Raw genomic sequence first — 27,003 nt, forward strand, 5'->3', positions numbered from 1 at the left:
GGGGGGGGGGGGGTAGAGGGGGGGACAACCACTAACACACAATCACATCTATGGAATTATAGTATGACTGAAAACAGTGAAATGTTCAATAATTTGCACTTTGGTGTTCTGCCTTATACTACAATCTATATTTTAATTGGATGATGCCAGAACTGTATTCCATGCTTCTGTCTTCTCTTCTAGTTTGAGAAATGCAGGAAGCCACCCTTTTTTTTGTCCAGACGTTGATGACGAACTGTGGGAAAGACACAGGGGTATTAGACATTATAGCAGCAGGAGGGAGGGGTGCGATCGGGAGAAGGAGGGGAGGAGAGGAGGGTGCAAAATGAGGAAATTGGTTTTCACAACACACTCAAGGCCTGAGTAACAGAGGAGAACTTTAATTATCTCCAGTCACAAAGAGAGACAGGAAATTTGGACTTTTAATTAGCCATTTGGAGTGTGGTTAGATTTTTTTTTTTTTAAAGCTAGATCATTTAAACGCGAATAATTCAAGTCTGACTAAATGAAATTCACATAATCAGAATGCAGATAATTGAATTTCTACTGCATCCATTAATTCAGTGTGGAGGTGTGCGAAGACTCTTATGAGAAGCTGTCACAGCTCAATAAAATCTCAGTCAATTAATTTTTTCATTATCAGAGTATTACACCAACAACACAAACTAAAGCAAGGCTACCACACATGAAAGTACCTTTCAGGATACGCATAATGATTTGTTTTCTTCTTCCTCTTCCACAGGAAATCGCCGGATCGAGTTGGCATACTTATAAATTGCATCTTCAACAGAGAACTTAGTCTGCCCAGATGCACAGGCTTCTATTTCTTCTGGACTAAGCTGAGTTTGCAAGAAAAGGTGCAGGCGGCTGTCTGAGAGCAAAACTGGACACTGCATGATCCTACGACACAAAACCAGGGTGACGTTAGTTATGGTATTATAGTCATGAGATTAGACAAAAAAATCTGAAACCTCTAAATTTATATAAAATGTGTGTACTTATAGTGGGTGCAGTTACCAGAGTGGAAATCTAAAAAGTGCACAGTGCCAAGGTGATGCCTACAAAGAAAATTTCCTTGTGCTTGTCCACTTCAAGTCAGAAGGGAAAAACATAAAAATGGCCTGTTATTTGTTTTAGCAAGTATTAGCAATACAATTTTATTACATTTAAAATGCACACTTGTTACAATAAACAGATGAAAGGGTTGTATATTTTGTGCTTGGTTTAAGGTAAATGAGTTTTCTATTATCAGTTTGCTGTTTTAGTGAATGTGCGATTCGGATTTCACTAGTAATATTGTGTTTGGAAAAAGAATGCAAAATTCAAACAGGCTGAAAACATCCGTAAAAGAAGGGAATAAAGTGGTTGCATGCAGAAGAGAACTGGTTTCCAAATCTATACGGGGCCAGGAATTGTGCTTAAAGGAGCTGCACGTTACCATATCCAGTTTCAGTGGGCAGGCACCAGTTAAAGCCGTTTGAGTGCAGACTGTTTACACTAAAAATAAATTCACTTTTGAAAGCAGATGTAAGCAGAATGTGCCACACGATCTCCAACACCTTAACTCAGCCTAGACACAAGAAAATGTTGGGAGCAAAACCTGCCACAATAGTGAATGTGAACAATTCACTGGTAGGCACAAAAACACAAATCCCCATGCTGTGTAATGCAAAAGGTAAGCAGATTTGGGAGCTTACGTTTATGCAAATGGGTGACATTGGCACAGTGTAAAGTGGGCACCATAGGAGAGAGGCGTTTAATGGAGGTACCAAGAAAGTGTAAAAATATTAAGTTACTCTCTGTGGCAAACTAGCAGTATATATGGGGAGAAATGTAAGAGGGGAAATAAAAACCACTAGGTCAGTTTTAAAAAGTACATATTTTCCAAATAACTTTGAAAAAGAAACTCATTTGCAAGCACGGCATGGCATGCATTTCTCATGAATTTGCCTAAACCATGCCACACACGAAAAGTTTACCATTATGGTAAATGTGCACTTTATCACACAGTGTTTTGCCTTCGAAACTGCAGAAATTTAGACCCATAATATTTTTATGCTGTACCCAAACCTATGGAATCCTAAATGATCTAATCTGATGTACGCGTTATATAAAAAGGTAATTGAAAGGGATGATTGAGTCCGCAAAGCTGTACTAGTCCTGCACTTTGTTGCCCCTCTGACTACTACACAAAACAAAGCAACAGAGAAAGGAGAGGGGGGAAAACCCAAACAAATGAACCTTTAAGACATTCTACTTCGTTGTTTTTTTCAATGCCATACAAAAACCTTTAATTCGTGAACCTATCAAGTCATATGTAGGTTATACCAGCTGACAGTTCAAGTGTTATGTTTATAGTCTGGCAATGTTTCAAAACAATTTGGTTTCTCTAATGTTTAGCAGGCGGATCAGTTTGGTACTTTGTGAAAAACCATGTCACTTGAACCTTCTGCAGATCTGGGCAACAGTTACAGATGACTGTCTTAAGAGAATCATTACATTTTGCAAACCTTTTGCAGAGGACAGTATTCATCATGCAAATTTATGCAGGAGCACATTATAGCTGTAGTGGTTTCTGAAGAATAATACTTCTGCCATCTTAACTACAATACAATCTATATATTCTTCAAATAAATATCTACTATGCCACATAATAACAAACAGTCTCTTTAAAAACAAGTACAAGCAAAACCAAAACAAATCATTTTAACAGCCAAGTGTGCCAATGAATCAGTAGCAGGACAGGAAGAATTTGGAGTCTGGAGATTTGGCAGCAGGAACACAACACAAAACAAAAAGGATGTAATTTACTGGCCACCAAAGAATTCCAGCAGTGATACTCAAGGTAAATGCAACAGTCTACAATATACAACTCAACTCTTAGCAGAACGCACGGAACAGGTCTTAGCCCCCAAGATGTTATAAGATCCCAATAAAAAAAAAAAAAAAATGGTTGAAGTAAAATTTAACAGGCAGGAGATATAGAGACAGACACACACACACACACACACACAGTAAATCCCAAGCCAAAAAAAAAAAAACGCATGCGGCGCCATACTGCAATCTGAAATAAGCTGGTTAAATATATAAATAAAATGTGGCAAGTTTCACAGCCTTCATTCCATCTAGTAACAGACCATTTCTAAAAGTGGTTTCTTTTTCACAAACTGTACAGTAAGCCAACACTATGCCGGCAGTAAGGTCACCATGACTTTTTTGCAGTTTCACTTCCACTAGTGACATCTTTCAATGATAATCTATGTCCACGTGGGCACAAAATCTGCTTATTCACGCAGTGCCAGTCTTTCCAATGCTATGGTCAGGCTCATTTTTGCCCTGATGTTATCCCGGACTACAGACAATCTTACAAAATAGAATCATTGACCAGTGGTGACAGACTAAGGTAATATTGCAGAAGTAGCTATATTACAGCACAACTGAGTACATTAGTCTATGGGCCAGTGGTTTGTATAGTCATTTAGAAAAATTCTACATACAAAAAAAAAAAAAACACAAAGTTAGAAAAAAGTCCTGGAGCATAGGGAGAATGTAGGATATTTTCTGGGGCTTACTGGGAATGGGAATGTAGCTATAGGGAACAGTACAAAGAAGTCTATATGTCTAAGCCAGAACCATAAAAGCTCATAGTGCACAGTTAGAGCTCTAGTGCCCCCTACTGGGCATTTCTAGTAAATAGTTAAAGCACAAAACACACCCAGAGCTACACATTCTTCACATTACAAGAATGCCTCTTTTTATCATTGAAATATATAGGCACGTATATAAAACGTAACCTTTATTACTAGTAACGTAAAAATATGTAATAAAACAATTAAAAAAGTATACACATGCTGCTAAAAAAGGCTGCTTTTTAAAACATATCACATTGTATATAGTGTACCAAATGGAGAGTTGGATAACTCCCTCTTAACCCAGATGATTGTATACACGTGTGTTCAATCTCAGATGCTGAAAATTAATACAGCCAGAGTGCAGAGTGTAAACATTTTTTTTTTTTTTTTTTTTTTTTTAATGGTGGCTTCTCTGTTTAGAAGACAGGTTAATGGCAGGAGAACCTCCTCTTCTCCACATAAATTAATAAAAACAGAAGTTACATGGTAAAAGCCAGCAATCACCAAGCTTCTGAACAATCCCCTCTTTGATGGAAGAGACTGCAAAACAAAAAACCGAAACACACAAAATCTGTGTTATGGGGCACTACGTTAGGCATTATCCAGCCAGACATAAGTGACAATATAAAGAAATATCTACCCTTGTTTGCAATACAAACGGTTTAAGCCACATCTAATAATAGTAGATAACCATTATAGTGTATTCATGTGTGCAGAACAGCAACCAATAGTTGAGTGTAACGTTTGTTGGGAATACAAAATCAGTCTAAATATCAGTGCAATAGGACATAGGACTAAATATGCCAAAACAGAAAGTTAATTTAGAGCTCACCGAATTTGTTGAGGTATGCATGTGTGTACATACACACAATTTTTTTTACTTCACACACTTTACCTAATGTAAAATAATGAGGGGTTTAGTTAGGTACAGTACATGATCAAACATTTAATCCCAGGGCTGGCGCTGCCTATAGGCCAATTAGGCTACCGCCTAGGGCGCCACCTAAGAGGGGCACCGGTAGTTGCTTTACTGCTCATTTGACCGCCCCCCCCCCCCCCCCCCCTAATCGAGCTGTATAATTTAGAGTGGCCGCCGGCCATGTCACCGGGTGCTAGGGAGCACTTACATGGCTGCAGGCTAGCGCCCGCTAGAACACTGGTCCGGCGGCATCCACAATTCACCAATGGGCGGGAGCATAGCAGTGGGGCTAAGACAGGGAGAATGATCTGCCGCCAGGCAACTAGGCGCACAGAAGATGCCTGAAAACACATGAACAGCACTGATATGTGAAGTTAAAGGTAAGAGGGTTAAGTTATGCGTTTCTGAGAATGTGTGGATCTGTGTGTCTGCAAGTTTTATTTTTGCCTAGGGCGGCAAAAATCCATGCACAGGCCCTGCTTATGCCTGCCACAACGCTAATGTACCCCATTTATGGCAGGTCCTATCCTAACCCAAGGTCTGCTCTTGTGAGATTAACCCACTAAGTAAGCCCATGCTCCTGGGGCTCTCTGCATTGTTCGGTTAAATATGGCCTTGGAATGAGGAACCTGTGACATGGAGGGGTGCAAAGTCATGGGAGTGGGCTGTCAGGGTATTTATATCGGCAGACATTTTGTGCTATGATAGAAATTAAAGTGTATATTGCCTAAATCATTCTGAACAGAGCAGACTCCATTTTGTTATCTTCAAGCTAACAAAAGACAAAAGATTTCTATCCTTCTGTAAAACTAACCACTTTGCCAGAAGCTAAGGAATGCTTAGTATATACAAACTTGTTGATAAGAAATGAGAATAGGGGATGGACAGACTGTCTAAATGCCAATGGAAAATAATTAATTCTAAACCCAGACATTTGTCACAGAGAAGATTAAATAATTTACTTTCGATATTGTATAATGTCCCAGTGTAAGTTTAGGGGTCATATTTAGTTATAACTGTCATATTAGAAATTATAGCAGAATTTGCCAGACACAGTCTGAAGAAAGCCCAAAGAAACTCTTTGAACTGACAGTAAACTTAAATTATAAATAACCATAAAGATAAGCTAAATGACGTCAAAATAGCCACCAGGAAAAGTTAAACTTTCCTGGATAGGAATGTTTAGTGGGACGAGACTGCCCTCTATAGACCAAATACTTAAATTGCTATCTGGAAGGTAACCACACCTCCAGTTTTCTATTGGTCTACCACCTAGTGAATTTTCCCTTTAACAAAGTTAAGACAAAGGGAAGGGAGAGGTATGCAAAGGAAGCAAAGAGGTGAGCAGTCGGGGGCAATGCAGAGAAATCCATGACAGATATCCACTACAGGGCACTCAGAATTTCTTACACACAATCACACATCCATTCAGTTCCTGAGACTACCTACTCATCAGATGAGAATGTCTACTCAACTGGTAATTATACTGGTTTCATTTAATTAATCTGATTTAATTAAAATTTTCTAATAGCATGATATATGACTGGATAAATCACGATCAGATTTCGATATTTAGAAATCTTAGTTACTAAAGAATATATAATTAAGCATTCTATTCTGCAGATAGAAAAGAATAATTATGTATTTATGTGATTTATCACATGTAAGCATATTGTGATATTTATCCAGGTGTATTGATTTGCTCTAAAATAAGAAAATCTGTTTAGGCAAGTTAAAAATTCTGCTTATAGAGCATGGTAGATTACTCTTATTGGATGGTTCCAGGAAATGACTAATGAGCTGGTTTAAATGTTATCTTATTTAAAACCATATGAGAATAGGTCTTAATTACCTAGGAGGTCTAGCCAGCATTGAAAGGGTTATTCTAACTGCTAGCTAAAGTTTTTATGGCCTTAAGCTGCAAGCTCTGTGTCTGTGTGTAAGTTTCACTTTCGTTTCGCTGTGAAATACCATCATAAATCATTGTCTTGACAGCTAATGTTGTAGATTCTATACTGGGTTAGCCAGTGGAATGTATTGGCATTTGTATTGCATACTCATGTTATACTGAATATTCATTGATTATTATCACGCATGTTACATATTATTTAATTTGTCACAATAAATTGTATCTATTTTTATAACAAATTGTGATTTTATTTATATGGAATACATTTCACTTACACGATAACGATCCTTGGGATCTGAGAATTGAAATAGTGGGCAAATCTCAACTGTTTACTATTATTATCCCATAAATATCCCCACAGGGCCTGGACTCCCAAATAGATTAACATAGGAAACCAGGAGGGCTGCACTCTCTGTTCTGGCCAATTCATACAACAAAAGATCCTACACACTCATTCACTAAATAGTAACTTCAAAGATCACAGAATTTAAAGGGACACTATATAGTCACCTGAACAACTTCAGCTTAATGAGGTTGTTCAGGTGAGAACTATAGCTTCCTGCAGCCTCTCATGTAAACACTGTATTTTCTGAGAAAACAGTGTTTACATTGAAAGCTAGGAACACCTCCAGTTGCAGTCAGAGTGAACCAGAGGGACTTCAGAGTTGATGGAGGCATAATATGCCTCCATCCACTCAGATCTGCTGTCAGCAGAGCACATGGCAGCACTGTGCACAGCATCCTGTGATTCAGTATCTCCACCCTCTGCATGCAGACACTGAACTTTCCTCAGAGATTCATTGATTCAATTCATCGCTATGAGGAGATGCTGATTGGCCAGGGCTGTGTTTGAATCATGCTGGCTCTGCCCCTGATCTGCCTCTTTGTCAGTCTCAGCCAATCCTATGGGAAGCACTGTGATTGGATCAGGCTACCACTTCTGATGTCAGCAGACTGCTTGTTTTTCTGAGGCAAACAGCATGCGAAGTTACAGGCTTGAATATAGTAAGATTTTGCTATATTTATGGAGGGATGAGGGGCCCAAGGGGGCTAGATGGTGTTTTTAACACTATAGGGTCAGGAATACATGTTTGTGTTCCTAACCCTATAGTGATCCTTTAACTATACAATTAGGACAATTACAAGAAAACTTACAGGGACAATAGTTTGAAGAAGACCCTGCTCAAACAAGCTTACATTCTATAGGCCAATTGATAAAAGTTGTTTAACCCCTTATGGACGAAACTTCGGGAATAAAAGGGAATCGTGACATGTCACACATGTCATGTGTCCTTAAGGGGTTAAAGAACGGGTCTAGAAATGTATTTTTTTGATTTTCTGCGTCCAACAGCTTCTGGCTTGAATACAGTAAGATGTTTTACTATATTTATGTAGGCATGAGAAGCCCAGGGGGGCTAGATGGTGATGTTAACACTATAGGGTCAGGAATACAGGTTTGTGTTCCTGACCCTATATTGATAATTTAATTTAAAAAAAAAAAAAAAAAAAAAGAAAGTATAGCGTTTATAGATATAGTTTTTGTGCGCTCTCTTCTTGGATGTGGAAAACACAAAAAAAAAAGGAGAAAAAAAAAATAAAAAAACCTCTCAATACTCACCAAAACTAGACCAAAATATTTGCCTTTATGGCAGATATTAAATATTACCAAACACCTGGCATGAAAACATTTGACTTTGAGAAACCTTTCAAATTATGCTATTGTGGGTTAAAATTTGAAAGGGAAAAAAAAAATAAAAAAAATAAAAATGAGGGGAATGCTTCAGATAAAGCAGATACACTAAGAAATCAGAGACTCTAGCTCAATATGTCAACGTCCACAAGATGGCTCTGTTGCACAGCACATGAATAATCAGATAAATGCTTAAGTCAATAATGTTTTATACTCACTTATTCAAAAATTCTTGTAAGCCACGAACACGCTGTTCTACATTCTGTGCATTGATAAGGTTGAAAAACGGGGTTTTTGGTGGTAGTTCTGGAAGGTCTCTAGAATATAATAAAAAAATTAAAAACAATAAAATAAAAAAAAGACAGTTTCATTATACAGAGATATTTACATCCACAAGAATGAGAACCTACACACCATGAAAATATATATATATTTTTTTTTTTATTAATTTTTTTTAAAGACGAAAAATATTTGAACATTTCCTCCTCTAAACACTTTTAGTATAATGCAATAAGTTTTAGAATTTAGTCTATATAAGAAGTTATGCGTTTTGCCACAGCACTGTATTTTAGATGGGACTTATTTTTCTTATTTTAAAAAAAAGGAACAACCCCTCCACTCAAAGTATCAAAACCATTTTAAAACTGACTTAATGATTGCCCACCAAGAATTAATTATACTGTATAATCCTCCAAGTCAGCTATGCTTCTGATTTGAAGACTTTGGTAGCCCCCCTCCATCCCCAGTACAGAGCCAAAGAGCTGTTGAAAGGGGCTCTAACCTGGCATTGTGCATAGGACACGGGGCAATCTTAATCTCTGAAATTATGAGTTTTGGAAAGAAAGATCTTTGATAGATGCCTTCATAGACATGAGAATTGCCATGGGACGTTGGCAAGTATAATTCGATATTCAAATTGTCCTCCTCCCAACTAAAATAAAAATCTGAAAGTGTTTAGGTTTTCCCATATTTCACATGTGCATTACTGACAGTACTTGAAATACAAAAGTCACATCACCCAGTGTACTTACATTAATACTGCATTGCTTTGAAGTTTTTGTCGCAGCCATACAAACTCTCGGAATCTTCTTCTTACACAAGAAGTCTTCAGTGTGAAACACATACTATTTGTCTAATAAAAGGAGGAAGGGAAATAAGATTTATAAACATTTGTACACACATACACTGTTCATTATGAAGTTTTCTATGTAATGTGCAATATTAAAAAAACACATACATGCATCTTCAATACTCTAATACTTACATGAAGGCAGATTTCGTAGTCCAAATATGATGGCCATTCATCTTTCTGTATTTTAGGGTCTCGCACCCACACACTAATAGTTTCCTGAAATCGCATAATAGTAATGTTAGAAAATGTTCAGGCAAAACACTAGTCTACTTCTTCTTTAGTGCTGCACTTGAAGGAAGAAGTTATGACTTTCTTTTATAGAGCTAAAAAGGAGGGAGGGCGGGGAAAAAAAAAAAGTCACGTCAGTAGACACTCCTTTGGAATTTTCTCTTGTGAAAACCCGTGTGTTAGCTTACAGACTGTGGCTGCCTTTTCCCTCCTGTACTGCACTTGTAAATACATTGAAAAGTTTCTAAGAGGGACACCATAACCACTCCAGCTTACTGTGGTGCAAACAAATAATGACAGGCAGATGCCCCCATTCCTTTAGAGTTTGACTCAAAGACCATATGGTACCATAACCAGATTATAAACCCAGTGGTTATGTTACAAAAACCACAACGCAGAAATACATATAATAAAAAATTGGTATATAGATCACTTAATAACCCATAATTTTGTAGGTATTTTAATAAGGACACTTACAAGACAGACCTTTTGAAAGCCATTTAAAAAGCAACAAGAGATACACGGATTTAAAAGGAATACAGCCCGCTGTAGTGGCTATGGTGCCAAGAGTGCCCTAATGTCTCACGGGTTGTATTACACAGCAGTCCAAGATCCAAACCCATTTCACCAGTGGTTTCGTCAGCTGTTAATGTATCAGATTACTTAAAGTAAAATCCTCTCTTTCAGAGTTCGCTTCAGAAAACAATCATGCGCATCGTTAGATTACTACAATGTTATTTGCACTTGTTTAACCAGTCCATAAATCATATTTCATCTGTACTTTTCAATCTTATGAATTTAATCTAGAATACAGAGTAATACATTGTATACCAACACATGCAAGTTTAATGTACAGTATAGGACAACTCCTCCTCAAACATTTAATACCAAGTTACAAAGTTCCTTCACACTGAACACAGCCAGGTGCAGGGGGATTTCCTGATCCCTTAAAGTGACATCATAAACTCCATCTGTGTGTAGAACTGTGAAGCTAAACCTTCAGTAGCATTCTGGAATCTGTGCTACGGTGATTTATATAACCTACAAAACAGACTAAGCACTAAAGAAACCGTCCAGCAGATCTCTCTGAAGAAATAGACGACTTAACGGTAATGGCACCTTCATTTTCCTTAAAAATGGCCTCTATAGGCACCTCAATAAAGTGGTCTGGATGCCATGACTGTTTAACCTTACAGTGATCATTGCAGGTTAGACACGGTCAGAAAGACAGCAACTAGACTCTTCTGCAGCTATAAGTGTAAAACTGATGTAACTCGAATTACAGGGCAATTTATTGATGCAGGGCAACGTTGTGCCGCGCACTAGTCTCATTTTTGCTATGGGGAAGCACTGCATCAACATTGACTCTCTCAGCCAGTGAGGCAAAGCAGTATCAAGGAGAGCAGTGCACAGCGCTATGTAAAAATGGTAATACAAACCTTAAAGACCTGCAAAATAAATTTAAAAAGTGAACACACAGATAGTTAAACTATATAGTGTTAGGAATACTTCTATTCCCAGTACTACAGTGTTCCTTTAACCTAGCAAAGTTCTTTTTAAACAGCGGTACAGTTTTCCCAACCAAAGGCCGGCCAAGTGTGACAAGCCATGCACCAAATGGGCACAAAACACTTGACATTGTTTAAACCTCTGGCATTTCTCAGTGGGGATGGGCGAAGGGGTAGACCACCCAAACTGCTTTGATTAAAGAAAATTTGATCTACATGTGTAGCATAAAAATACTAAATCTACAATTCACAAATCCATATGTTTATACAGAGGTATAGTAGGCATTACTTCAGATGAAGCATATTGCATAGTTCACGGGCTGTATTTGCACATCGCATATAAACAAAAAGGGAGGAATTATTTATTCAACTATTACTGTAGGGGTAGCCAACCCCAGGTCTGGCTGCACCAGGATTTTTGATAGCTGTATTTGTGTATAAGCGATTGTCCACTTTAATAATAAAAAAAGTTTGTAAATGCTCAGGTGTATATATTATATGTACAGTACACGTTAAAATGCACATGCAGTTTAAGAAACTAATGACTAATACTTGGTCAGGAGAGAGACCTTTGATTTAACCAATTTATGGAATGGGGGAGGGGAGGAAGAGATGCATGGCTAGTCATGCAATAGGTGAGGCAGAATTCCTGGAATAACGGACACTTCTAGGTTTTCTTAATCCCCAAAGGAATGTGTTCTTGACAAGGAATACCTTTTACTTAGAAAATTAGGTGGGTGGGAGAGGGGGCAAGAGAAACAACAGGAGTAGTTATCTTCATAACATAGCTCCATACAAGGCAGAGGAAAGTGATAAGAGATATATAAATACACCTGTACCACCAAGTACTCGTCTAGGGCCAAAACAGTCCTGAGCACCACTGGCATTTCACACAACCTGAATGTTCCATGTAGTCTGAAAAATAGTGGGCCTTAACGCAGTTAGGACAGCATTGAACTGTGTGTGTTAAATTTCTGCTCACACGGTGAGACCCAGGTATCAAAGACTGATGCTCACCCAGAGAACAGCATACAGTGCTCATAGTGCTTTTAGCCCTTTAAGTCAGCGACGCTGTACAGTCTCCCTGCACATAGTGATCAGTGCCAGACTTAGCCAGTTGCTCAGCACTGATCACTGATACGCAGGGACAGCAAGCCGTAGCTGCAGCGTGAGAGGGAGATCTCATTATTGCGCAAGCAAATTCCGTAGCGCTGTACAATTCTCATGCTGCAATGTGTTATAAATTACTTGCGTTTATATAGCGCCAACAAATTCCGCAGTGCTTTAAAGTTATAGAATGGGGATATCTGACAAGTAATTAACAGACCGGAGGTGAAGGCGGTCCTGCTCGAGTAAGCTTACAATCTATGATCACAGTAGAAAGCACTACTGTAGTGTTAAAGTAGGTGTACAGGCAAAGCTAGTGTTAACTACCAATAATTTAGATCCTTGGCATATAAAGTCTTCAAAAAAGTAAGGACTGACACACGATTCGATTGTGATATGTTTCTTCTTTAATTTCCACTTTACGTGTAAGAAAAATGTATAAGCACAGATCTCAAAATTGGTTTTATCGTTGGTGTTTTTTTGCTTACCCCTTTTTTGTCTCTAGGCAGCATATCTGAAAAAAGACCGTACAGGATTCACGAAACCTGCAAAATATGACAAAAATAATAAGTTAAACTTGCATCCTTGGAAATACAGAAAACAAGCTATATAAATAATGTTGCACTTACAAGACAGATTTACATTAAGTTTATTGTTCCCTTTTACAGACTTTCACTACTACAATGAATACCTAAACTACATCAACAAATCGCAGGGGGAAGAATGTAGGTAAGAGACACGGGCATTGTTCACTAGGACCTCAAAACAAGAGGAGAATGGCTTGATGGACAGGCCATTTAGACCAATCTTGGCACAGTACTAAATAAGAAGCAATCTCCATGGAAACCAATAGAATGTCTCAACATTGAGATCTTTGCACCCAAAGTAACACCTGTTGTGCTCATGAAAAAGACAGCCTTGATAGAGCAGTGGTCACTGTCTTAGAACTGGAAAACTCACGTTCAAATCCCATTGAGAACACCTTACCAATAAGCGTTCTTAGGAAGACACCCAGCAATATATATCCACCTACCTCAAAACCTCATGGATTGTAAACTTTAGCTTACAATTATAGGGACGTGTTGGAATAGGAATATTCAATGACCCAGACCTCTATCTGCCTCCCTTGCAGAGAATAACCTCAAATTTCAACTAGGTGACAAGCATACAGACTAATGTAGTTTTAGGTCGACAGACCGATATATAGATTTTCTTTTAGACAGTTTAGAGGCAAAGGTGAAGGAGGCAGGTGATCTCAATTCAGACTCGCATACCTCCAATTGCCATTTCACCTCCTTGTATAATACATTGGCTTTGTTTTGTAGCATTGTAATTTTACACCCCACCATACAAGTTCTTAAACCTCTACCCCCCACCCCTCTCCCACAAAGTCAGGAGCTTGCTTGGGAGGGAGGACCTTCAGCCAGGCTTATAGCGTTCTACTGGCTTTCAAGAAAGTTTATTTATACAGATTTATTCTGTATTTAGCACTTCTGCATTCTAGATTAATCTTCTCATAACAAAAAACTTCCCTACTTCAGTAAAAGATAATGTGAACAGTTTCCCATTAAAATCAGTGCCATGACAAAACCTTCCCTGAGGTCAGTGGAATTCATAAATAACTTCAAAGTCTTCAAAGTCAAACTTTACCCAAGCTTCCCATAGTAATAAGATGGGGGGTGGGGTGAGATGGACTGCTAATAGAAACATCGTTTTAAAGGACTACTTCATATAGAAAAAGAGGCAGATTAAGACACTGGGAGAAGCCTTCACATTCACATGTGGTTTACAGAATTTAACAGGAGTGGTATCAGACTGTCATGCAGAAGTATAAGCACACTAAGTTCTAAATATATAAAGTACCAATTCCCACCTAACAAAGTAACCAACTACTATACTAAGAATTACAGCACTGCACGTTATCACACCCACAACAAAATTCCTAGGGGCAGCAGTTGCTTAGGATTTCAGTAGCAAAACTTGTTCTGCTCTAATAAATAAAGATAAGAAAAAAAAAGGAGAAGGAAGTGGTTTGCTCAATTGAGGAATCACTAAATGCATTTGACTGGAACGGGGGAGGGAGATTAAAAGTGTGCTAGACAAGTTATACAACTTATCTTTATATTTACATAAAAATAAAGAAACCCACAACACATTTTATGGAGCACACTGGTACTATACATATTAATGCAATTTTATAAAAACCAACAAAGAAAAATTAAACATGAAGAATGAATAGATTGAAAACCTTTTTTTCTTAGTAAAAAAAATAAATTTCTAGACCCGTTCTTTAAACAACTTTTAACAATTAGCCTATAGAATGTAAGCTCGTTTGAGCAGGGTCCTCTTCAAACTATTGTTCCTGTAAGTTTTCTTGTAATTGTCCTATTTGTATAGTTAAAGGATCACTATAGGGTTAGGAACACAAACATGTATTCCTGACCCTATAGTGTTAAAACCACCATCTAGCCCCCTTGGGCCCCTCATCCCTCCATAAATATAGCAAAATCTTACTGTATTTAAGCCTGAAGCTGTAACTTTGCATGCCGTTTGCCTCAGAAAAACAAGCAGTCTGCTGACATCATCAAAAGTGGTAGCCTGATCCAATCACAATGCTTCCCCATAGGATTGGCTGAGACTGACAAAGAGGCAGAGTCAGCATGATTCAAACACAGCCCTGGCCAATCAGCATCTCCTCATAGAGTTGAATCAAATCTCTATGAGCAAAGTTCAGTGTCTGCATGCAGACACTAATGTCCTAATGTGTTTTACACCCCACCTCCTATAGAATGTAAGCTCGATTGAGCAGGGTCCTCCTCAACCTATTGTTCCTGTAAGTTTATTTGTAACTGTCCTATTTACAGTTAATTCCCCTCTCATAATACTGTTAAGCACTACGGAATCTGTTGGCGTAATAATAATAATAATAATAATAATAATAATAATAATAATAATAATAATAATAATAGAGACACTGAATGTTTGGATGCATTTTAGGCAGCCATGACCCAGGAAAGATCTCTAACAGCCATCTGAGGAGTGGACAGTGAAGTTATCACTAGGCTGTAATGTAAACACTGCATTTTCTCTGAAAAGACGGTGTTTACAGCAAAAAGCCTGAAGGTAATGATTCGACTCAACAGAACAAGTGCAATAAGCTGTAGTTGTTCTGGTGTCTATAGTGTCCCTTTAAATCTCCCCTCTCATAATATTGTAAAGCACTACGGAATCTGTTGGCGCTATATAAATGGCAGTAATAATAATTAGGGGGTCTGTACGTATATGTGTTTTTTTTTTTTTTTAACTAGGAACGTTCTTAGCACATTAAATCACTTCACTGACATGTAGTAGCCTGGTGTGGGGTCACAGTTCAGAGTTAAGCTTCCCTTTACACAGATTGGATGGAGGTTTAGCATGGAAGACTACGCGTTAGTTTAGAATACAGAAAATGTACACGTGAAGTGGAAAAACCAGTTGGAATAAGGGTTACAGGGATTAAGCCATGTTGCAGTCAATGTGTAAAAGTAGACAGGAATTTCCAGTAAAGTGGCACCAGTAAGTAATTTGGTTTTATACAAATAGTTGTTTTTGGGCCACTCTGCAGTTAAGTTATATGAAAAAAATATATATATATTTTAATGTTACTTTTTATACCTCTGAATAATGGGTTCCCAAACTAATCTAACACAAGTATGTTACACTGTTTAACTTTAAATTGGTCATGGTCCTACAGTCAGCATAAAAAATATAAATGAACAAACACACACTTCTTACAATGCCATGGATTTTGATACTGCCAGCAAGAAAAATAAATAAATAAAACAAAACAATCTAAATAAAGGCTACTTGTGGGGAGGGGGAAGGAGGGTATAAATTAAGATACAGAAGAGATTTGAAAAAAAAAAAAAAAGAAAAAAAACCTCAAGCACCATGACAGAAGTGCTTTAAAGGACCACTCTAGTGCCAGGAAAACACTCGTTTTCCTGGCACTAGAGTGCCCTGAGGGTGCCCCTACCCTCAGGGACCCCCTCCCGCCCGGCTCTGGAAAGGGGAAAGGGGTTAAATCTTACCTTTTTCCAGCGCTGGGCGGAGAGCTCTCCTCCTCCGATCCGCCTCTTCTCCTCCCCGTCGGCTGAATGCGCACGCGCGGCAAGAGCTGCGCGCGCATTCAGCCGGTCACATAGGAAAGCATTCATAATGCTTTCCTATGGACGCTGGCGTGCTCTCACTGTGAAAATCACAGTGAGAAGCACGCAAGCGCCTCTAGCGGCTGTCAATGAGACAGCCACTAGAGGACATAGGGGGAAGGCTTAACCCATTCATAAACATAGCAGTTTCTCTGAAACTGCTATGTTTATAAAAAAATGGGTTAACCCTAGAAGGACCTGGCACCCAGACCACTTCATTAAGCTGAAGTGGTCTGGGTGCCTAGAGTGGTCCTTTAAGCACACTGCATTAGATTACTGCATGAAGAAAGAAAAAGCCACTTTCACTTCCCAGTATAGAGAGAGCCCGAAATTGCAGATGTATATTCCAAGGTTACATTAGTTGTAAGTTCAAAACCAGTTCAGACTACCCGGTCATCATTAACTCTAATGAAATAATATTACTTTGTTTTCTTCTTATCTAACCAACAAAAAATGAAAAATCTCATCAAGCAAGGAAGTTACCCAGCTAAAATACTGCACAGAACCCCCTGCTAGAGGACCAGAAAATGAGAAGTCACAAAAAGACCACATTTTTATATTTTATAAGTAGGTCATAAAATGTACGAATAGGAGGCGCTCTCTAGGGCAAAGAATCTGTTTATGCCTACCGCCACACTCTCAATCACTCCTGAATGACTTTTACTAGTCTCAAAGAAGACATTGCACTCCAAAATGACATATAAATGGTTCACCTACTAAAAACAGTAGGCAAGCATGTATAGAGGCATTCCTCAACCATCTTCTGATAAGAAATGATAACCGGTTTTATTTTTAGACAAACATGCCAGTGTCAAACTTTCATTTAAAAGAAAATTAACAAATACCATATTTATCGGCGTATAACACGCACTTTTTCTCCCTGAAAATAGGGGGGAAATGATGGGTGCGTGTTATACGCCGATATCCCATAATTACTTACCTGTCTTGAAGCGTGGGCCGGTGTTCAGTGCGCACCGCGGTACTGGAACTTCAATTTCAGGTTCCGGTTTCCGGCACACTTCCTTTCAGTCCCGCCGGAAACCGGAACCTGAAATTAAGTTCCTGTACCGCGGTGTGCATTGTGAAGACAGGCAAGTAATTATGGGACAAGGGAAAGTGCAGGGGGGGAGAAGAATACTATGGGAGGGAGAATACACTATGGAAAGGGGGGGTGACATTTCCTGGAATTTCCTTCTTAAAATGAGGTGCCTGTTATACGCCGGTGCGTGTTATACGCCGATAAATACGGTACTTTATATTTTTTTTAAATAAAGAAATTCAGTCCCCGCACAGCATTAGAAGCTGTCATAGAAGGAACACATGTTTTAGGTCATCGAATGTGAGCCAATGACATGTGAACCACAGCTGATACACAGAGGCTTCTGTTGGCACGTAAGCCATAAGTGCACCACAGCTTTTTAGAAGTGCTCCATCTTATAGGACACTGAGCTATTCACTAGGCCTACTATGCTATAAGTTTGGTGTACAGGCCTATACCCCTCAGACATTTGATAGGCAGTTAGCAGGGACGCAAGAGGCAGAGTCCTGGTGAACAAACTGCAGGGAGTTGAGGGTTTATAAATTAAAGTCATGGCCTTGAGACCCTTAGCCCTGGATATCCCCCTCCTTACTGCCCCGGGATATATTACCATTTCTCTCACCAGCCAGGAGTATAACAGGGGTCTCACCATGTCCGGTTTCAGGTCACCCTCAGGGTGAGCCATGGGAAGGTGTTAGCCCTGTGTAACGCTTACTGTAAACCCTGCCACTGCCTGAATAAGCATGTGTTTATTCTATGGCCTTGAGAGTTCATCCTTTGCAGAAAACAAAACTTTCAGGGTGCTTAGAAAGCACAAGAATAAATCTTTTAACCCCTGAGTAAAGTGGGGTGAGCCAGCTGGTGGGTTCTATGGGAATCAATATTTCCACTGTGTGTGATGCATACCCCTCTATACTTGAAGCTTCTGGTCAGGTGTAGATCTGCAGGTGTCACTAATGATCCAGAGTGGGACAGAAAGACAAGTGGAGCAGATTTGAAAATAAATAAATAAATAAATAAATAAATAAATAAATAAATAAACTCCTCGTGTGATGGAGATTACGAAAACAAGAAAGGGAGGAACTTAAAGTTAAGTTTCAAAGTGCTTTTTTTCCCCCTTCTTTTGGAACAGTAAAAAGCCACATTTGAGAAAGGCTGAACTTGGACGCGAGTCTCTTTTCAGCTATGTAAATATATCGTTTCAGATGCAAAAAGAATCCCCTAGAAGGCCAAACTGCAGACATCATGGGCAGTGGAGAACAAAATGAGGGTTATCTTGCAAACGTGTGCATTAATCTCGCATGTGACTGTTCCACTTTGACATCCGATTTACACAGACATTTTTACTCTTGGAGAGGTAGCAAATAGCTACACCTACTAATGCCAAGTAGGCAGACACTTCATGAGGGACGGTCATGCCGAACTTTCCTTTCTCCTATTGTTTTTGTTTCTGCCCACAGAATCTGTTTTTTTGTTGTTTTTTTTTTTTTCCTTCTTTATTTCTGCTGTGTTTCTCTTGGGAAAAAAAAAAAAAAAAAGGGTAGGACAAAGTAGGGACTAATCTTGTCTTTTTCCAACCCTTGACTTTCTTTGACACAAAGAGCTTAAGTCAGCTCCATTTTGTGTGTCAAGGAAGGGGAGTATGAAAGGATTTTTTATTCTCCGACAGGAATTGGAGCCCTCGTATGCTCCTCCTTGTGTCAAAGAAAGTCAAACATAGGAAAAATACACAAGACAAAAGTAGTTCCTACTTTATAATTATAGCCATTTATATAGCCCCAACAGATTCCGTAGCGTTCCACAATATTATGAGGGGGAGGATTTAAAGGGACACTATAGTCACAAAATAACTTTCGCTGAATTAAGAAATTTTAGTGCGTAGATTATGCCCCTGCAGTCTCATTGCTCAATTATCTGCAATTTAGGAGTTAAATCACTTTGCTTATGCAGCCCTACACACTCCTCCCTGCATGTGACTTACACAGCCTTCCTAAACACTTCCTGTAAAGAGTTATCTAATGTTTATCCTGCTCTGTTAATAGCTTGCTAGACTCTACAGGAGCCTCCTGTAGAGAATTAAAGTTTAATTTACAGAGCAGAAGATACAAACTTTTAAAGTAAGTTCCATCTGATTGAAAATTAAGCCTTTTTTCATGCAGGCTGTGTCAGTCACAGCACGGGGAGGTGTGGCTAGGGCTGCATAAACAGAAACAAAGTGATTTAACTATTAAAAGGCAGAGAATTGAGCAGTGACACTGCAGGGGCATGATCTATACACAAATGGTTTCATTAAGCTAAACTTGTTTTGGGACTATACGGTCCTTTTAACTACAAATACGACAATTACAAGAAAACTTAGGTTGAAGAGGACCCTGCTCAAACGAGCTTACAGTCTATAGAAGGTGGGTTATAAAACACATTATCTAATGCTTTACAGAAAATAAATTCTGAGAGATAACGAGAAGAGGAAACAATAGGAGAAAGGCAAGTTTGCCATGACAGTACCGCTTTAAGTCACACTGGCTTAGGGGTCTTTATGGATCAGACAGTGTTGACAGAATCAAAAAGATTCATAAAGAGTCAAATAGAAAGTAATTTATTATTCCTCCAGGTTGAACCATCTGCTTTTTGATGCAAATAAATTTTGGATTTTGGTCAAGTAATAGAGTATAAACACAATATATAGGTTCACTATTTCTATTAACGTGTACAATATAAGCAAGTAAAAACAAAAAAGCGTGATAATTCTATTTATTTTTAATAAAGAAGCCTGGAAAATGTGGTATCCGAGAACTACATTTTTGCAGAAGTAGATACAGTACTCTGAAAATATGTTTAATAACTAGAATAGGCCATTATGAATTTACATGAAATTACCACCTGCTCGCATGCTTGAAATTACAGAACATGTGGTTCATAGTAAAGAAAATAAATGGCAACGGATATAGAAAGAAAAGAAAAAAAAATTTATATATATATATATATATATATCTATATCTATCTCTCTTTTAAGACCCGGTGCTCGATTGCACTTTGTATGTAGAACAGGAAAGTCAGCACTCAAAGGTAATTCACAAATTAATTCTTTACTTGAAAAAGTTCAACGTTTCAGTTCCACATGGGAACTTTCATCAGGACAAACACAAGTGTGTTTTATTTACTAGGTTCTCTGTTTTGGAGGTAGAGAGGAGAATACGGTCCAACATTTACCATTACATAAATATTTGGATGGATGGCTGTTTAGATGTGCATTCTGGCATATCAACCCAATTACAAGAATTTCAGCTTTATTTTGGAGGATAGTTAAAGGATGCACCAAACAGTATAAAGGGACAGCCATTTCCTGGACACAGAATGAGGTATTACAATTGTTCGTGAGAATTCACAGGATCTGAAATATCAGTCTTGAGTGGGAATTCAAATGCAACTCTCACTTCTTCCTTCAAGACCCAAAATCAAGTGTAGACTATTTTACAGACTGTAACAAGGAGTGCATACGGTTCATTTGACAACTTTCCTTTTACAAGTTCAGTGAAAACCAAGTCCATTAACAATATAGATATAGGCTGCATTACTGTAATGGTTTTGTAGCAAGTCAGCACAATGCAATATCCTTCCAACTCAACAAGAATCCATAGTTTCCGCCTAAAAATGTACAAGAGGGGAAGTTACCTTTAATTCCCTAAAGACTTGGTACTACTTGCTTGCTTCTGAGATTCAAGGAGTCATCCAGAAAAGCGTGTGTGTTTTGGTTAAGAAAGGGAGGAGTAAAATAAAATACATAAATAAAAAGGATAAACTGCTGTCTGCTCTTATGGAATGAGCACCTTCATTTTCTTCCGTGGATCATTTCCGTATTCTGTTAAAATGCATTCTTGTAATACGTTAAGTGCCTGGAGTGTCCAACACTATGTTTATACAATACATCTTCATTTAAGCTTTTTAATCAAGAGCTGCATATGACAGAACACACGACTGGTGAGTACACAGTTTCCAGTATGGCACCAGTACTATATATAGGAGATGAAAGAAGTCATAACGCTACATATTTAATTTCCTGTGTCCTCATGTGACATTGCGCAGATTTTTTGCCCCACTATAGAGTTGTCCCGTAGTACTATACTCTATGTCAGGATTAGGCAACCTTCGGCACTCCAGATGTTTTGGACTACATCTCCCATGATGCTCTGCCAGCATTACAGCTGTAAGATTATTATGGAGGTTGTAGTCCACAACACCTGGAGTGCCAAAGGTTTCCAACCCCTGGCTCTATGTTATAGTAAATGGGCGGGTGGTGGAGGTGAAAATAAGTCACAAGGCTAGTGTAGGCAGGCCACTGTCATGAGGTCACTCCCAACCTCTAAACACAATAAACACAATGCCTGAATATAACTCCAGACTACAGGGCGCCACAACCACTAGAGTATATGTAAATATCATAAATGAATAAATAACAATGGGTGGAAATCCAAACAATCCACTTTATTTAAGAACAATAAAATAGTATAGTATAACCTGCGCAATATATGCAGGAATAAAAAACAATACAGAATATTAACAGCCAAAATGGCCAAGAACCCCTAAGGACAGCAGCTATAAACTCACAGAAGCCTTCAAGTGTAATAAGGTGCAAGTGCTAAAGTGCAGAAATGCAAAGTGCTTGATGTAACTTCAAAATTGGACACCAATACTAAACAATAAAGTGCTTACAGGAGACAAAAAAACTGCTGTGCCGAAAGTGCAGGGATCTTGTGGGTGCTCAACGCGTTTCGTCGATCTCGACTTCCTCAGGAGCTTGCTCCTATGTTATAGCCCTCTTTATTCCATGGAGGGCAATTACATATTTGCCCTACAGACAAATGTGAGCTATAGGGCAGCCGCTTTAGGAATTTGTTGTAATACGAATACAAGTGGTGATTAGCTGGGAATTTGTTCTGTGCTGAAAATACAGACACTACTATAGTAGCACTGCCTGGTTACACATATCTGCTTTCCCCGGTCATTAGTTCAGAGGAGCACTTTCAGTAGCTAAGGGAGAGCAGGCTCCCTGCATTGCCACAACATTCAATTATCGATTCTCATAAATACTTGGTTGGTTGGATACACACACACACACACCTCTCATTTTTTTTTTATCAGAACCAGTATTAGCAGCCAAGTAGCTGCTACCCTCGAAAGAGTAGCAGAGGAGAGGAGGGAAGGGGGGGGGGGGGGAAGAAATGGGTGTTGAGACCACACGCAAAATTTTAAACCAGAGTATGTCATGTTTCCTTAAGGGGTTAAAGACCCCAACAAGTGACTCTTGCTTTAAAGAAGCAGTAAGCTGTGTATGGCTTACATATGTCACAAAGTGGGGGGGGGGGGGAATAATTCTATTTTGCCTCCAGTAGGGGAGATATAATGGAATACACTACTAGACACACTACTAAGCACTTCATACGTCCAGTCATTTTTCTTTTAAACCAATTTTAATTGAGATCAAGCTTTTTTCCCCAGATAAACATATGGGCAATGCTGAAAAACATTCTATACTGCAATAGCCAGATCCATTTAACTTGGCAAATTCTTCCCACTTCTAGACAAACAAAAAGTTACAAAACCCAAATTATCAGGAGAACAAATCTACATATCAATGAGTTCCCGCTAATCACAACCAAGTCTGCACGTAAAGCCTCCCTCTGTACTAGAAATGTCACACAATGCACGGTAATCTATAAATGTTTGCATGAATCTCTGACAAATCATTTACCAACACCCAAAATTCTAATTAGGCGTCACCATTTGTTTCTGGCAACACCTCCAAGCGTCCCTATTTTGGACCCAAATCCCTCTTTTCTATTTTAGCGTCACCCTTTTCTAGCCGCTACATATTTTTAGTGTCAATTTATGCAAGAGCTCCATGGCACTAAAACTCACATTAAATTGGTCTTTAAAACTACAATAAATGTGTTTAGCACTCAGACTAAATAAGATAGCTTCTTGTGATAAATCATTTAGTTTCATAACAAGAAGGTCACACCCCTAAAATTAAAGTGTCCCTCTGAAATACTGGGAGATATTTTAGGGTCATCCATTCCATACACACCAGGTTACCAAATAGTTAATGTTTTACCAGTAAATTAAACCTGTAGTTTATTTTTTTAAACTTTAATAGAGATACAACATGCAACCATAATTTCTCTTCAAAAAAACAAAAACAAGTCAATGCTAAAACATACAATGTACAAATTTAGATGAAAGCCTGTGCAATTACTGCTCCAGTTAAGATCCAATTTTAGGTCAAGATGGTGTTATTTGTGAATTTCCAACATAGCACATTGCAGGATTGCCAGACTCGCCATGTCTTTCTGAACCAAAAGCAGTTGATACTTGAAAAATTTGAATATCATGCATTGTAATACAACGTAAAAGGGGAAACTAATATATGAGATAGACGCATTACATGCAAAGCAAGATAGTTCAAGCCGTGATTTGTCATAAGTGAGATGATTATGGTTTACAGCTCATGAAAACCCCAAATCCACAATCTCAGTAAATTAGAATATTACATGCAATCAATAAAACAAGGAGTGTACATAGAACAATATAGGACCTCTGAAAAGTATAAGTATGCATATGGACACAGTACTTTGTTTGGGCCCCTTTTGCACCAATTACTGGCTCAATGCGGCATGGAAGCTATCAGCCTGTGGCACTACTGAGGTGTTAAGGAACACGGGGATGCTTCAATAGCGGCCTCCAGCTCTTCTGCATTGTTCGGTCTCTTCTTTCTCTTGGCAATGCCCCATAGATTCTCTATGGGGTTCAGGTCAGGCGATTTTGCTGGCCAATCAAGCGCAGTAATCTCACGGTCATTGAACCAGGCTTTGGTGCTTTTGGCAGTGTGGGCAGGTGCCAAGTCCTGCTGGAAAATGAAGTCCGCATCCCCATAAAGCTCGCCTGCGGAAGGAAGCAGGAAGTGCTCCAAAATCTCCTGGTAGACTGCTGCGTTGACCCTGGAATGAAGCACAGTGGACCAACACCAGCAGATGACATGGCTCCCCAAAGCAACACAAACTGTGGAAACTTCACACTGGACTTCAAGCATCGTGCAGTGTGTGCCTCTCCATTCTTCAGACTCTGGGTCCTTGGTTTACAAATGAGATGCAAAAGTTGCTCTCATCAGAAAAGAGACCTTTGGACCACTGAGCAACAGACCAGGACTGGTTCTCTTTGGTCCAGGTAAGGCGCTTCTGACGTTGTTTGTTGTTCAGGAGCGGCTTGACAAGAGGAATACGACATCTTGATGCACTGACTCCAGCCTCAGTCCACTCCTTGTGAAAGTCCCCAACACATTTGAATGGCCTTTTCCTGACAATACTCTCCAGGCTGCCGTCATCCCTGCTGCTTGTGCACCTTTTTCTCCCACATTTTTTCCCTTCCACATAACTTTCTATTAATGTGCTTTGATACAGCACTTTGGGAACATCCAACTTCCTTCGCAATTACCTTTTGAGGCTTTCCCTCCTTATGGAGGGTGTCAATGATGGTTTTCTGCACAACGGTCAGGTCAGCAGTCTTCCCCATGATTGTGATTCCTACTGAACCAGACTGAGAGACCATTTAAAGGCTCAGAAACCCTTTGCAGGTGTTATGGCTTACTTAGCTGATTAGAGTGGGACACTGTGAGCCTAGAATATTGCACAAAAAAAAAAAAAGTCTTAAACTTGTTCGATCACCATCTGGGGTCTTTGAATATTTTGCCAACAGCCCAGATTGTGACTATTCCACAAGGTGCTGGGGAAGATGGTTTACTTACCTGAACTTGTCCCTCACTGATGCCACCATCCTCTGAGCTGCTCTTTAGCTCCTGGTGCCTCACCTGCCTCGAGCCAACGTAAATGCAACAATAGAACACTGATCTCTATGGAGGATCCTGCAGGACCCACAGAAAGTTAATTTCCCCCCCTCATGCATAACTATAGAGAAGCATTTGGAGGCTGGGGAGCACTCAATGTCTCCATGAAGAGCACAATTAACATATCAGATTAGTTTACGCAGATTAAGGATCTGCAAGAATCCCACATTAGTGGGTATTATGACAAGAGCACCTTGGTCAGGTTTCCCAGCAACAGAACAAACCGTTTAGGTTTGCCTTCATACCTGGGAGCATGGTGGCCAGTGACAACATCCAGCTTCTGCTGGGCTGAAGAAGCAGATAGTTGATGCTGACAGCCACCATATTAGCTCTTGCTCTGGGATTGCTGGTGACATCCCAGGGATGCAGATGTTTGTGGAGTTACATCACTGGCAGCAAATGAGGTAAAACACTGTATGCCTCAAAGCTCCCCCCATCCTTTCAGCCAACATCAGGAGCCCAGCTTTGGAAACAGGTAGGTGTAGAAAGGGTTTTACATGGTCATGGAAGTGTGTGTGGGGAAAGGGGGAACGACCGCTTAAGGGGACACTATAGTGTTCCCTTAATGCTACACATATACTCCAAGAAACAAAAACTACTCTAACACTTAGGCTGGCTCTGTCAGTTTGGGGGTCTTTTCATTTACCACGGAGCTTGGAGTAGCTCTTTAAAGATTTCACATTGAACTATGGAATGTACAAGAGACTTTACAAAGAATGTTATGTAAACATAAGTGGTTGCAGTTTCACAATAATGTAAGAGTGCACAGTATTTTGGGAAGATGTGTCATCCTAAAGAAGTCAAAAAACTATTCAAAACACTTCCTCGCTTATTTTTCATTTTAGTGTCCCACAAGACAGTGTGCTTGTAAGCCAAAGTGAGTCACTTGTGATAATGACCACTAAGTAATGACCATATAACTGCTTAGTGAAGCAATTTAAGAAAATACACTGAACCCAGTTGTGATTCCAATTATTACACAAGCTTTACACTGTAGAAATGGCAAAAAGCCCCCATGCAGACTACAGCATATGGGTTAGAGAATATCACATCCCAGCAGGACACAGAGGACAAAGAAGTTGCACAATGACAAATTCAAAAACACCCAATTCATTTATTCCCATAAACACCCCTAAACTGCTAGTATATGCATATAGTGCTTAACTGTTGAAAAGAAAATACCATTAACAACCAAGTGATGGCTGAACACTAGTTATCAAAACCATACATCCCCCTGCGCCTTATACACAGTACATCCCCCTGCGCCTTATACACAGTACATCCCCCTGCGCCTTATACACAGTACATCCCCCTGCGCCTTATACACAGTACATCCCCCTGCGCCTTATACACAGTACATCCCCCTGCACACCCCACACTTTATACAGAGTAAATCAGGGTTGGCACAAATGGTTTAATAAGCATTAAATTTGCAGAGCATCATGGGAGTTGCAGTTCTACATTTGCTGGGTGTCCCTGGCTACCCTGTGGTTACAGAGATGCCCCCCATCAGACAATGTGAGTGCACGGGGAGGAACATGAAGCAGGAACCAAACACAGGGAACAGAAAGTGGGGTCTGAGCCAGAGGAAGCCGAGCTGTATAACTGGAATCCCCCGCCACCTGTCTCTAACAGACCGTGACAGGGCGGTAGGTAGGTGATACTCACGGGATCGGGCGCTTACTGGCCGCTCTGACACCGGCAGCGTGCGAGAAGGGTCATGTGATTATTAAAGAGGGCTGTGGGGACAACTGA

General features: G+C 39.4%; 1 protein-coding gene across 1 annotated transcript; it reads right to left on the minus strand.

The window, feature by feature from the left end:
* On the minus strand, positions 1-27,003 carry SNX10 (sorting nexin 10). Its single transcript, XM_063452353.1, has 7 exons — positions 26,917-27,003; positions 12,614-12,670; positions 9,415-9,498; positions 9,182-9,282; positions 8,369-8,467; positions 696-900; positions 1-235 (listed from the first exon to the last, which is right to left on the minus strand). Exons 2-6 carry the CDS (start codon positions 12,635-12,637, stop codon positions 699-701), a joined length of 510 nt encoding a protein of 169 aa, XP_063308423.1. The 5' UTR covers positions 12,638-12,670; positions 26,917-27,003; the 3' UTR covers positions 1-235; positions 696-698.

The sequence above is a fragment of the Pelobates fuscus genome, chromosome 4, assembly GCF_036172605.1.
Source record: "Pelobates fuscus isolate aPelFus1 chromosome 4, aPelFus1.pri, whole genome shotgun sequence".
In the NCBI taxonomy this organism is placed as follows: Eukaryota; Metazoa; Chordata; class Amphibia; order Anura; family Pelobatidae; genus Pelobates; species Pelobates fuscus.

Excerpts from the sequence above, each read along its gene's own strand:
- SNX10 (XM_063452353.1), bottom strand. The coding sequence starts at position 12,637 with ATGCTGCCTAGAGACAAAAAAGGG. Across the intron at positions 9,499-12,613 it reads TGCCTAGAGACAAAAAAGGG|GAAACTATTAGTGTGTGGGT; the intron begins GTAAGCAAAAAA and ends ATGCGATTTCAG. Across the intron at positions 901-8,368 it reads TTACAAGAATTTTTGAATAA|GATCATGCAGTGTCCAGTTT; the intron begins GTGAGTATAAAA and ends TTTGTGTCGTAG.